Genomic DNA, 12373 nt, shown 5'->3' with positions numbered 1-12373 from the left:
CAACATTTTATCCACCTTTTAAGTATTTTGGTTCACCCTCTCATCTCCCCTTCTCTCTTTATCCTTCTTCCTTATTGATAACACATGTTTTTCTTTCAACTGCTTCCTTTACGGGTCACCACAGCAGATCATCTGCCTCCATTTCACCCTATTCCATCACCTTCCTGTGTCACACCAAGCCTCTGCATGTCCTCTCTTCTTAACCTAGCTTCAACAATTATTTCCCAAAGCTTCAGGGTGTGCTTCATCAGCTGTATTCCTCTGTAGTTGCATCAGGTCTGCACATGACAACCCTTACCCTTTGGTATAGACATCTCATTCTTGCTGAACCACATGTTTGATTTGGCAAAGATTTTCAACTAGGCTTGAGATCAGCACAGAGTACACTGGCTTGTCTCTAGTCTCTACTGCCTTGAAAGAACCTAAAAGAAATGTACTTACATCCTTGGTAAGACTCTCCAGTAAGGATGTCATTCCTTGAACAGTGCCATAGCACTTTAATCTGAATAAGTGAAGGAGTTTAACCAGATGGCGATCCAGACCCTCGTAGAATGAATGAAGGTCCATAGACATCAGCCTTGTAAATTCCTTGAGAATCTAAATGAAGAAGGGACATTACATAATTTTAATGCACCGATATTGTAATTTTAGTCCAGGTCAGGTGACATTTATGTTTCAGCAAGCTGTCTAGATGTCATATTTGGTATAAATGTGCAATCATTAAAAAAAAGGTATGCCAGATTATCTGCAGATATCAGATTACTTTGTTACAATTTGCTACAACATATCTTTGAAGCAGGATTTTATCTACATAAAGTAATAAAAAATGAAAGCACAACCTGCCTTTCAGTAAAAAGTGCAGGCCATCTGACTGTTACTGCAGACACAGGTGGCTCCTCTTCAACAATCTCCTGTCTCCTCAGTGCATATGTGGCATTCATTGTATTATCGATGAAAAACAGGTTTGGGGCTGTTTTTCTCATCTCTAGCGCCATCGTTTCTCACTCTTCAAGATTTTTTAGGTCTCTTCCTTGAGGGAGATCTGGAAGGAAGTTTGTTTCAGACCGTCTGGGTTTCTTTACTTTGTTTCTCTTCCTAATCATCATCTCTTGACAGCCGGCATCTCTCATTTTCCATCTATAATTACCCATCTAAACTTATTTCCCATCCATACCATCCAGATGTGAAGCCAGGTTCCTTTATGCAAGGGTGTTTTTCAATCAGAGCAATGGCTACACTCTCAAAATCATCATTCCCAGGATAGGCCTTAAAGGAATATATGGTAACCTTCTCCTTTGGCAGATCATCAATGTGTGTGAGTTTACAGAAGTCTCGAAAGTCCTTATCTTCATACTGAAGGTCAAATGACTGGTGGAACTGCAATCTGTTTTTCAGCACCAGTTTCAGGGCATCAACTGAATCTGGAACACAGTCCAAGTGAACCTTCCTAATATCCTGTGATTAAACTATCACTCGTAGCAGCATCTTTGCTTGATTGTGAAATTACCTGACAATGGCTAAAAAAAAAAAAAGAAGAGTAAATACAAAATGAGCAATAAGCCAACAAACATCCATTTGCATTTCAAGTTCTTTAACGCATTGAACTGTCAGCTGTTTACATTAATCAGCATTTTTTCAGTGATATCCAGCTGACAAAATTTCATCTGCTACCTTTAAGATATTTTGAAACTTGAAATATCTTAGAAATGCAAAAAGTTAAAATTTAGAAAACAGCAACAAAATGACAATTCTCAAGAGAGAACACAAGCCATGGAAACAGCAAAACATCAGTACAACAATACAGATGTTTGAAATGAACACAATTTCACCATATACACCTATGCAATAGAGCTGGGCAATTTGGGGATTTCTTTTCATATCAGTTCATAGTAATTCCTCTGACTCAGGTTTTCAGTGAGTCGTGGACTGTCACCAATGGGGTGTCATGTTCAGTAACAGCCTCTTGAGTTTTGTTGTTAACATTTTCTCTTCTCTTTTTATCTCATCTTGCTCATATTCCTGGTGTGTACAGCTGTAGTAGCTCAAACATTAGCACATGTGCTGCTGGCTATCTTCCTATGCTTTACTATCATGGCTCTGTTCCAACCACACAACTGCTTCAGTGCGTTGCTATTTTCATCGTTTTTTGGCCTTAACATATATGAAATAAGTTCTATTGATTATATACTGATCACATGTCATATTTCTATCAAGAAGTTATTTTGTGATAATTGTCTAGCATTTTATTGCCCAGCACTACTATGCAATCAGCAACACACAGCCAAGCAACACTAACCGCAACTTTCACAAGACCACAACAGTTAAACTGTACCTTAGTGAAGCAAGAAAGCTTTTGGTGTCACAACCAGTTTTTCCCTTTCGTTTACAGGACAACGGAGTGAAAACGATGGGGTCCAGAGTGGAGCGTTTCAGAAACGCACCGGCCTGCGTTGTCATGTAAACGCTTAAAACCGAGGTGATTTGAAAAAGGGTGACTCGCACATGCGCACTATGGTTGAGACGGCCACAGTTTTCTGTGCATGCGCAAACTGATAAACAGTACTCGCAGATTGACGAGTGCTTCTTGTGCTTCTCTTGTGTTTTTACTGTTTTGTAATTCAGCATTGTGTGCAGCAGTGATCCAACCTCACCGTCAGTCCACACAACCTCTCACATTGGCCGTTTTGTAAATAATGAACAATTTGCTGCGCTTCCTACTGTGTCCCTCCACGCATGTGCGTCTTGCATAAATAAGCTTTGCAAAGAAAAAAACGCCAACTTGTGGCCTGACATGGGAACTACATTGTTTTCATCGTTTCGTGCGTCAGTGTGTAAACGCAGATCATTTATGAAATACTACCATGTAAACGGAAGGCAAATCCACCATTTCCAGTGGAAACAGTGTCGTGTAAATGGGGTCTCAGTAATGTCCAGTTCTCATGACAATTCCCACCAATAGAATTTTTCAATGCACATGACGGCAGAATTTCCTGAGGTCTGTTGGTTTTATCTGTAAACTTGAAAGGAAAGGTTTCAGTGATGGAGTTCAGATAATCTAATGTGAAGTTCCGTTTGGATATCAGAGACTTAATACACAGACTTAACTCTCTTGGCACTATTAGTTCAAGAAGATCATGCATGACATCGGGAGGGAAGCCCTGGATTGTTTGGAAATGTGAAAATCTATTGAGAACAGTCTCTTTTTACATCATTTAGGGAATCTAACTGTTGTCTGTTCAAATCCAGAAGGTCATTCTTGTGAGTTTCAACTGTCCGTAGTGGAAACACTCCTTCCTTCACCTCATGAATGTCAATATGTTCCCGACTGGCTAAACAAAATCTGCAAAATTTGTCAACATTGGAACTCTCTTGATATCCAGTGAGAGAATGAGCCCCCAGATTATCAGAAATTATTAAACATACAGCACTTTACCTCTAACTGCTTTTCCCAGTTTCTGTACATACAATCCTTACTCCTCAAGTACTTCAAGATCTTTCAGTAGTGGTCCAAGAATGGCTTTGTAGCCATATTTCTTCACATCATTGCTATGACACAGACATGCGAGATAGACTGATTGTACACATGATCTATAGCATATTGGTAAATCTGAAAGTCCTAAAGGAATGCTTAGATCTTTTGACGAGAGCAAAATATTCTGTTTGCAGTACAGACCATCTTTGTATGTTCTATAGTGTCCAACAGTGTCTTCTGTCTCCAAGACTTTTTTTAACACATCATTACGATTTAACAGCTCTGTCAAAACTTTCAAAACTAGGACATAAGCACATGTCCATCTGGATAATCCACCTAAAACATGTTCAACTGGCTCCATCACTTTAAAGTGACTCTTATAAAAAGCTCTTCTTTTATATTCAGAAACAAAAGGTCCGTCTTTTGAAAGGAAACTTAGGGGGTTAACTTTTTTGATTATCTCTGTGACAGCAGCAGTGACCGCAGTGTTAACTGAACAACTGTGCTTCATCAGTACACTTTCAGTTAGTTTTGGTGTGCCTTCATCAACAACTGAGCTAATACTACAAAGCTCATTTATAATTTCCTGAGTTGTTGTCTTAGACACATGCAAAACTGTTTGCATTCGCAGTAAAATAAATGCAACATTGTATTTAAGCAACTCATGCAGGTCTTGACTGTCTATGCAATCCTCTGTTGTTAAGTCTAGATGGTCTGAATGTGTCTCAAAATATGTGCTTTCAAAATATGAAGTGTCTGGAGTACAACTTTGATACAAGTTTGTAGGAAAATTTTCAACAGTACAGAGCTGATGTTTCTTACTCTTATGTGCACAAAAAGTACTGTATACACTAGACTGAAAGCTACAGTCTTTAAAAGGACATTTCACAATTTCTTTGTTCTGTATGTGTGTTTTTAGATGTGCAAAATACTGTTTATAACTGCAAGTCTCTGAGAAACTGCATTTACATTTGATGTGACTTGTTTTGTCCAGGCTTGACTATGGTCTCTAATTAAATGTTTCTTCAGAGATGATTCAGTCCTGAAAGACCACAAACAGTCTGCACAGACACAGGGAAGAGGATAGTTCCTTACCTGATTACAGTGCTTCAGTTTGTAATGGACAATTAGAGTGTATTGGCTGGGTGAGGAGTAAGTGCATCTTTTGCAGGACCACCTCATTCATTACACTGCATCGTCTGCACTGCAGTGATCCTGTGAAGAAATAAGGCACACACAAAAAAAAGAGCCAAAGCTAATATGTCGTGAATTGAATTTAATGTTTTTTTTTTTTAACTCAAGCAAAACAAATATAAATAAATATAAAATTCAAATTCCAATTTTACAATACCTTTTGCTTGTGTGCTTTCGGCAGCTTGGTTTCTAAAAATTGCAACTGCACAAAGAGAAAGTTGATCAAACAATCTATAGTAATACTTTGTAATAAAGAATACAAAAATTTTAGCTAATGTATTTTTTTCTTAATTTTTATTACAATTAAATTAAAATTAGCAAGTTTTTGGGGAAAGAAAAAACAGTAATTAGTACTATCAGTACAAACAGGTGTGTGCATGTGTGCGCATTCTCGTCAAATATCACCACTAGGGCTCGACACACGGGGAGCAACGTCAATCCCTCTCCATTCATTTCCTATGGAACTTGTGCGATGAGGCCACAATTGCTTTGCACAAGTTCTATAGGAAATGGATGGAGAGGGAGCAACATCAAGCCCCGTTGCTGTGTCACGTCCCCTGCTTGCGTGGGCACGTCTGTGTGTATGAGCTCGGAATTTCACATGAACAAATTTCGCAGGTTGCTTGGCTGGAGGAGGGCAAGCGATTGTCGGCCCATCGCACAAGTTCCATAGGAAATGAATGGAGAGCGAGCGGTGTCGCTCTCTGTGTCCAGCCCATAACTGTTCAGTGCAGCTGCTATTCACACTATCGCAACACGTTTACCTGAGAAAATTTCAATTTCGTTGTCAAGTGAGCACCAACCACATATATTTACAATTACTTGTGGCGTGATGGTAGCTAGGTCAAAATGCAAAAAAAAGAAAAGAAAAGAAAACTTCTGTGGCGAGAGGTGGAGCAGCAACGCTGTGTGTGTTCAACCGATAAAACGTCTGACAGACTGATAGATATTAAAAAGGAAAAATAATATATAATAAACACTGTATCCACTCACCCCGACTAACCCTTGGTTGATCAAATGTGGACTGACATTAGCTAAGTCAACAGGATTTGCAACTCAAAGCTAGCTAACCAGCGCGCAAACATGTACTGCCAATAACCACAACAAACTAAACATGAAATAGACACTAAAAATTGCAGTGACTGACTTAGACAAAGAACAGGTGTTTAATGTTTCAAAATTTTAAAAAACCTAGAAATACTTACTTGATTAAAACCTGCAGCTCATCTTCTGAAACAAAATGGCTGCTACGTTCTTAGCTAACCTTCAGAGACGAGGGAACATCATGTGACCATGAGGTTATATTAAGTGTGTATGCATGGTCCATGAAGTATGACCGCTGACACATTTTCTGCTGTTACTTGAATGTATTATAATGAGTTTTAAAGTATTTTTTCAAGTTGAAATTTCTGTAATTCATCTTGGAAATGGAAATGGGCCATGAGTTCACCCAGCATAATTACTTGAGTCCATCTGACTGAAGCCCCAAATCCCTTTTTACAGTGTAAGCAACTATTAATAAGAGCTGATAAAAATTTGTTGGAATGGGAAAAAATCTAGAATCTGTATAGATAAATTATACCAGTCAAAGAAGAGAGGGGGTCTATTATTGCCAAACATGAAATATTACCGTATTTCCTTTAAGGTTGCTTGACTTCCAAGACATTGGGACAAAGCTGGTGCTGGACTAGTCAATTGAAGTGCTCACACAAACAGTCAGAAATAAATAATAAATAAAAGCAATCAACCCTATCTTAAAACATTAGAAAATGGTCTGGCAAGAGGTAAATAAGAATTGTATGAATCCCTCAAAAATAAAGACAGAGAAACAGACCATCTGTTGGTCTCAGTGGCTCAGAAAATGTGTCAGAATAATAAAAGCGATTTATCTGAAAATGGCAACTTTCTTTCATATGATTAACTTCTGAAAAAAATTCCATATAGAGAAAAGGGACCATTTTTGGAAGTATTTACAGATCAGACACTATATAAAAGCTACTGTTCCCACTGGCAGGGACAGAAGTGTAGTGGAGAGATACTGTACCTAAAGCTACCCAAAGCACAGCTTAAAGCATCAAAATGGAATGAAATGTGTCCTCGGACAAACAGTCATGGCTGTAACAATTTCGAGCTGATATAGAAAAAGGATTTGTCCTCTATAACAGATGAAAAGACGTGGGAGGGGATCCTTTCCAACACTGAAGAATATATTAGTGAAGCCAAAGGCAAATTTACACAGTATAAAATAATTCACAGATATTATTTTACCCCAACAAGGCTTAGCTTACTTAACAATGATTGGAAATGTGGAAAAAAGAGTGGCACCTTCATTCCTGCACTGTGGGAATGTTCAAAGGTTCTTCCTTTGAGAGAAAATTTTATAGATCCTAAAGGTAAATGGCTGAATTATGAACTTCCCTGAGCACCAAGATTATGTTTCCTTGGAGACATAACTATGGTACCACATATAAACAAATCTAAGTTTTTCATATTAAAGACTGGTCTAATCTCTCCAAAACACTGCTTCCTGGATCTTGCTGGAACTCAAGAGGAGATGACATGAGTGCTGAGCCAGAGTGAAAATCAGAGCAAGGAGAAGGAAATGTACAGTCTCTGTTATGTTGGCTATTGTGACGAATGTGAGGTCTCTGGTTAATGAGATGGACAAGGTGTGGGCACTGGTAAGACATCAGAGAGAGTACTGGGAGTACAGCGTGTTATGTTTCATGGAGACATGGCTGCACAGTGTCATACTGTATGACTGTTAAGGCCAACAGAGATGCCATGCTGAGCAGTTAGAAGGAAGGAGAAGGGAGTGCAGGAATGTTTCTGTTCTCTCCAGAAAATAAAGTTTTAGCTGTAAGTATGCATCCATATCTACAGTATTCCTGACTTCACACCATTACCCATAATTCATAGCAGAAGCTGGTATTTTACTTCCGTTTGCGCTGTTGTTTACGGTTGCGGGCTTACACACTTGCCGTTCATTTAAACATTTTGACACTGCAGTTTCTTTTACCTGGCCTAAATGGTACCACATCGGAGGTGGATACATTGCTGGGATGTTTTAAAAAGCAGCGAGGTAACAGTGCCTCACCCGTCACTTCTCACTGACTGGGTAGATGACATGAAATTATGGCCTGAAGTCAGCTACATCGACATTATCAGTTACCTTGTTTTTTCCAAAGGTGTTGATGGCGAGGAATCATGTAATTATAAGAGCACCAGATTACCTTCAAAGCAATAAAATCGATAAAGTAATGCTGAACAAACAAGGCAACGTTGTTTTCTTTAAAGCAGCTGTAGAGCCGAGCCATAGCTTTGGCCAAGCTAAACACTGAATTGAATTGAATTGATGTTTTATATGCGGTATCACTTCACTGGTGGGAAAGCTTCCAAAGCTGGTATATGAGGCTAAGAGAAACTAGCTATATTTGGCCCTGCCTCAATGCACACTTCAGGATCTTAAAGCAATCTCCTGGAGAGGTGCTAGATGCTGTTTCAATCTGGAGTTGCCCTTCGTCAAAGCAGGCAGGGGTGGATAAACTTGTATCCTTCCAGTTCGGTGGTTGTACAATTGAACAAGAGCGTTGCTTCGCCTTCAGGTCAAGAATCTGTTCTGAATATGAGATGTTTGTGCACTGAATTTCCAGATTATCCAGAGTATACTGCCTTCTTGAAATCACTGGGTCGGGTGTTGGAGGGCGCTCCATCTGTTGACTCCATTGTCTTAATAAGGAACTTCATTGTTCACATGGACATTAACAATGAGACGTGGAGGGGTGTGACTGGGAGGAACATCCTGCCCAATCTGAACCAGTCTGGTGTTCTGCTATTGGACAGTGCTTGACAGTTTGTCCAAAAACAAATGTCATGTTGAAGGGTGTTCATAAGTGCATGTGGCACCAGGACACCCTAGATTACAGGTCAAAAATAGATTTTGTAGTTGTATCTTCTGATCTGTGCCCAAATGATTTAGACACTTGGATGAAAGCTCCATGGAGCCTGCACTGGTTCAGGCTGCCTGTTTAGGAGCTGACGTCTCCTTTCCATCATCACAGCTTTCCTTGCAGAATTTTGTTTACTTGATAATGCTACCTTTGTTGACATAGAAAGCACAGATACTAACTGATCTCAGAGCAGCAAAGTAGAGCCAGAAGCAGACTGACTAGCATGCTAGTCTCCCGTCAGCCTCCCATCAAAAGACCAGAGGTCTGTCCATAATACCCATGTGCAAAGAACCAGAAAAAAGATATGCTGGTTTATGGAATAGATTTCTGCCAGAAGTACTGTGAAAAAAAAACATAATCAGTAAATAAAATAATAAGCAAATAATCCAATTTCACATGCACAGATAATCACTGCCGTGGAATTAAACTCCTTATGTAAAAATTCAGCAACCCATGTGTACAGATCTCAGCAGCAAGTAGGCAAAGCAGGCGAGAGTGTGTGCGTGGCAGATGGTGCAGCGTGTTCTCACAGGTGTGTCTGCTCTTAATGCTGAATCAGCTGAATCAGGCTGAAAGGAAATATTGTGATTGGTCACTTTTACACCAGAACCTCTGTAACTGACAGGCTCAGTTTACTGCGTTACACAATGACAGCAACATGTGGGTGTACTGGGAGATATGGGACACAGGTCATAGACATCAGCCACCTAATATATTTTCTTAAGAAACAATAAGTAATTTTTTAACTATTATAAAAAATTGTCCAAAGAAATTACCATATCTAGAATGGCATAGAGATTCAAGAAAATGAATACTTCTGTGCTTCTATTGTTGTATTTAACAGGCCGGCTCAGGGTGTATTTAATACTGTCTTTTTGCAGTTCCAGGTGGTCTGCAATAGCTTGAAAATTACAGAGGTTCTTCTCTTCCTCTTCTTTATCTGAAATGACAGCAAAATACATTCTGTCAAAAATTATTTAATTACACAACAACAATGAAGCAGCTTCCTTACTTTCATTCCTGATTTTCAATTTAAAAAAAAAAAACGTTCAGAACTTTGGTGCTCACATTCAAAAAAAAAAAAGGAAAAAAAGATGTACATACATATTCCTTTTTCTTCCTTAAATGAGGATTAGCTTATTAATATATACAGGACTATTTGTTGACTAAGAGAGCAGGGCTGCGAGGTCTAAAATATTTAAAACGTGATGATCTTTTAAGATGTATAAATCTTAAAAGATTTATACATCTTTTAAGAAAAAAAAAGTATACATAAAAAAAAAATAATTATATATATATATATATATATATATATATATATATATATATATATATATATATATATATATATTTTTTTTTTTTTTTTATCTATACTTATTTTTTTCCATTTTACTGCAATCAGCTCAGGAAGGTTAGATATGTATTATGACATAAAGACAGTAAAGCATTGCTAATGAGTACATATTGATTTTATAATGCTCATTAACTTTGTATAATTTCTGAGAAAACTTTGATAATGTTTGCAAGTCTTTACCTGTGGTAGTGGTTTTATTTGGAAGCTCTTGGTCAGTCTGAGTCTCTACACTGGAGGCATTTTCACCTGACAGGAAAGAGAACACTAATTTCTATACAAGCATATGTAGTCACATCTCTTGCTTTGCATATTTTATCACATGTTGACAACTTGTGGACAGAAGATATGATGCAACAATATACATAATTAATGTACAATTTCAATTCTGAAAATGTCAGAATGCTGCATAAAGTGTAAATGATTACAAAATGCAATGATTTTCAAGTTTATAAACCCATACTTTATTAACATAATCTCAAAAGAGTCTCAAAATAATTGGAAAGATGGCGGACAAGATGGCGGCTGCGTGCTGAGACTCTCCCAAAAAGCTCAAATAAACCTTGGTATGTGTGAAAGACTGTTTGTAAAGAAGGACAATTTCAGTTTAATCCTATCTTTTGTCAATGCAAGAAACAAGGCAGTCATTAGCAGCCAAACAATGACTGAAGTAAACAAGCAGCTTGGTGAAAACAACGCGGCCCTGACTAAAGCCATTGATGAATTAATGGCCAAATATTTTAAAGAGGCCGACGAGAAAGCTGAAACATACATCAACAGGCCTGAGAAGCACATTGAAAGCATGCATTCAACTTTATCTAAGCACACGGAAGAAATACGGACTATACGCTCAGACACGACTCAGCTGAAAGAGCGTATGGCTGAGGCTGAACAAGCTGTCTCTCAGTGTGGGGAAACAATGCACAAATACCAGGCAAAACTTACAGAAATGGAGGACCGCACAAGAAGAGACAACTTGCTTATATTCAATTTAAAAGAAGGGGTTGAAGGTGCAAACGCTCTAGATTACTTGCGAGAACAACTTCCTGGATGGTTCCCCACATTGTCCGAGGCCTGTCCGGTGCTGATGGGATGTCACCGGCTTGGACGCTTGCCCGAACCTGGCACTGGGAGTAAGCCGCGGAGACCACGTCCTCTGATCATCAGATGTCTCTGGTACACCGACAGGGATCGTATTCTTAAAGAATTCAGGAAAAATCCCCGTGAAGTAGCTAATATCCAACTACGGTTTGCCGTGGACTACAGTGAGGACACTTCAAAGCGTCGGAAATCCTGTTATAAGGTGATGCACGAAGCTCGTACAAAAGGGTTTCAGGCTTTTCTCCTGTACCCCGCGACAATAAAGTTAACCAAAGGGAATGACAAGCATCTATTTCAAGATGCAAGTAAGGCTGAGCTCTTCATCTCAGCTGTGGAGGACTAAAGTGCCTCCAGCACAGTGACCTGTAGGGCTGCTAAGAGAGGCAACTTTATTTTGACTTGTTTCTTGCGCTCATGAACTTATGGATTTTCAGTTTGTCAATACGATCAAATTTATGGGAGAGTGGTACTATTATGGTACTCTTATGAGCACAAACTTATTTTATGAATGGGAGGGTGGGGGGTGGGTGGAGCGGGGTGAGAGAGGGAAGGGAAAGTCCAATCACCAAGCTTTTGTTTCTAACCTGCCTTTTGAATATTTTTTTTGTTTGGTATCTCATTCTGTGTTTATCTGTAGCTTAAATGATTTAATTAAAAATTAAAAAAAAAGAAACATATAACACTGAATACATCTGCCATTAGAGAATTAGAGAATTAGAGAATTAGAGAAGACCTGGACCCTGATAGCCATTGGTTGAACGACATTTGTGACACCTGTCAATATTATACAGACTATGAATTTAACTGCCTCACAGTTAGAATACCATCTGGAAGGTCTGGGTTCGATTCCACCTTGGCCCAGGCCTCTCCCTCTCTCTGTGTGGAGTTTGCATGTTCTCCCCGTGCTTGCGTGGGTTTCCTCCCACTGGGGTTAGGTTAATTGGCTACTCTAAATTGCCCATAGGTGCGAATGAGAGCGTGAATGTGAGTGTGAAAGGTTGTTTGTCTCTCTGTGTTGGCCCTGCGACAGGCTGGCGACCTGTTCAGGGTGTACCCTGCCTCTCGCCCTATGACAGCTGGGATAGGCTCCAGCCCCCCCCGCGACCCTGAAAAAGGATAAGCGAATGGATGGATGGATTTAAAGGATAGGCTGTCATTTGTTCATTTCAACATTAAAAGTCTTTATGGAAATTTCAACAAAATGAAAGATTTTATTAGTACATTCACTAATCAGTTCAAAATAATAGCACTTTCTGAAACATGGCTTAGTAATGAAAAGGATGTAGACTTTGAAATAGAAGGTTA

General features: G+C 39.0%; 1 protein-coding gene across 1 annotated transcript in view; it reads right to left on the bottom strand.

The window, feature by feature from the left end:
• The window catches only part of LOC115776626 (5-hydroxytryptamine receptor 3A-like), a 65265-nt gene that overhangs the window by 29823 nt on the left and 23069 nt on the right, over window positions 1-12373 (bottom strand). The window contains exons 3-4 of the mRNA XM_030724352.1: window positions 10151-10216; window positions 9393-9550 (exon numbers count right to left, since the gene is read on the bottom strand). Of these exons, the coding sequence (XP_030580212.1) occupies window positions 9393-9550; window positions 10151-10216 (224 nt within the window). The remainder of the gene's footprint in view (window positions 1-9392; window positions 9551-10150; window positions 10217-12373) is intronic.

This window comes from Archocentrus centrarchus, unplaced genomic scaffold (assembly GCF_007364275.1).
Source record: "Archocentrus centrarchus isolate MPI-CPG fArcCen1 unplaced genomic scaffold, fArcCen1 scaffold_35_ctg1, whole genome shotgun sequence".
NCBI lineage: Eukaryota > Metazoa > Chordata > Actinopteri > Cichliformes > Cichlidae > Archocentrus > Archocentrus centrarchus.
This window is presented reverse-complemented; position numbering and strand designations above follow the sequence as displayed.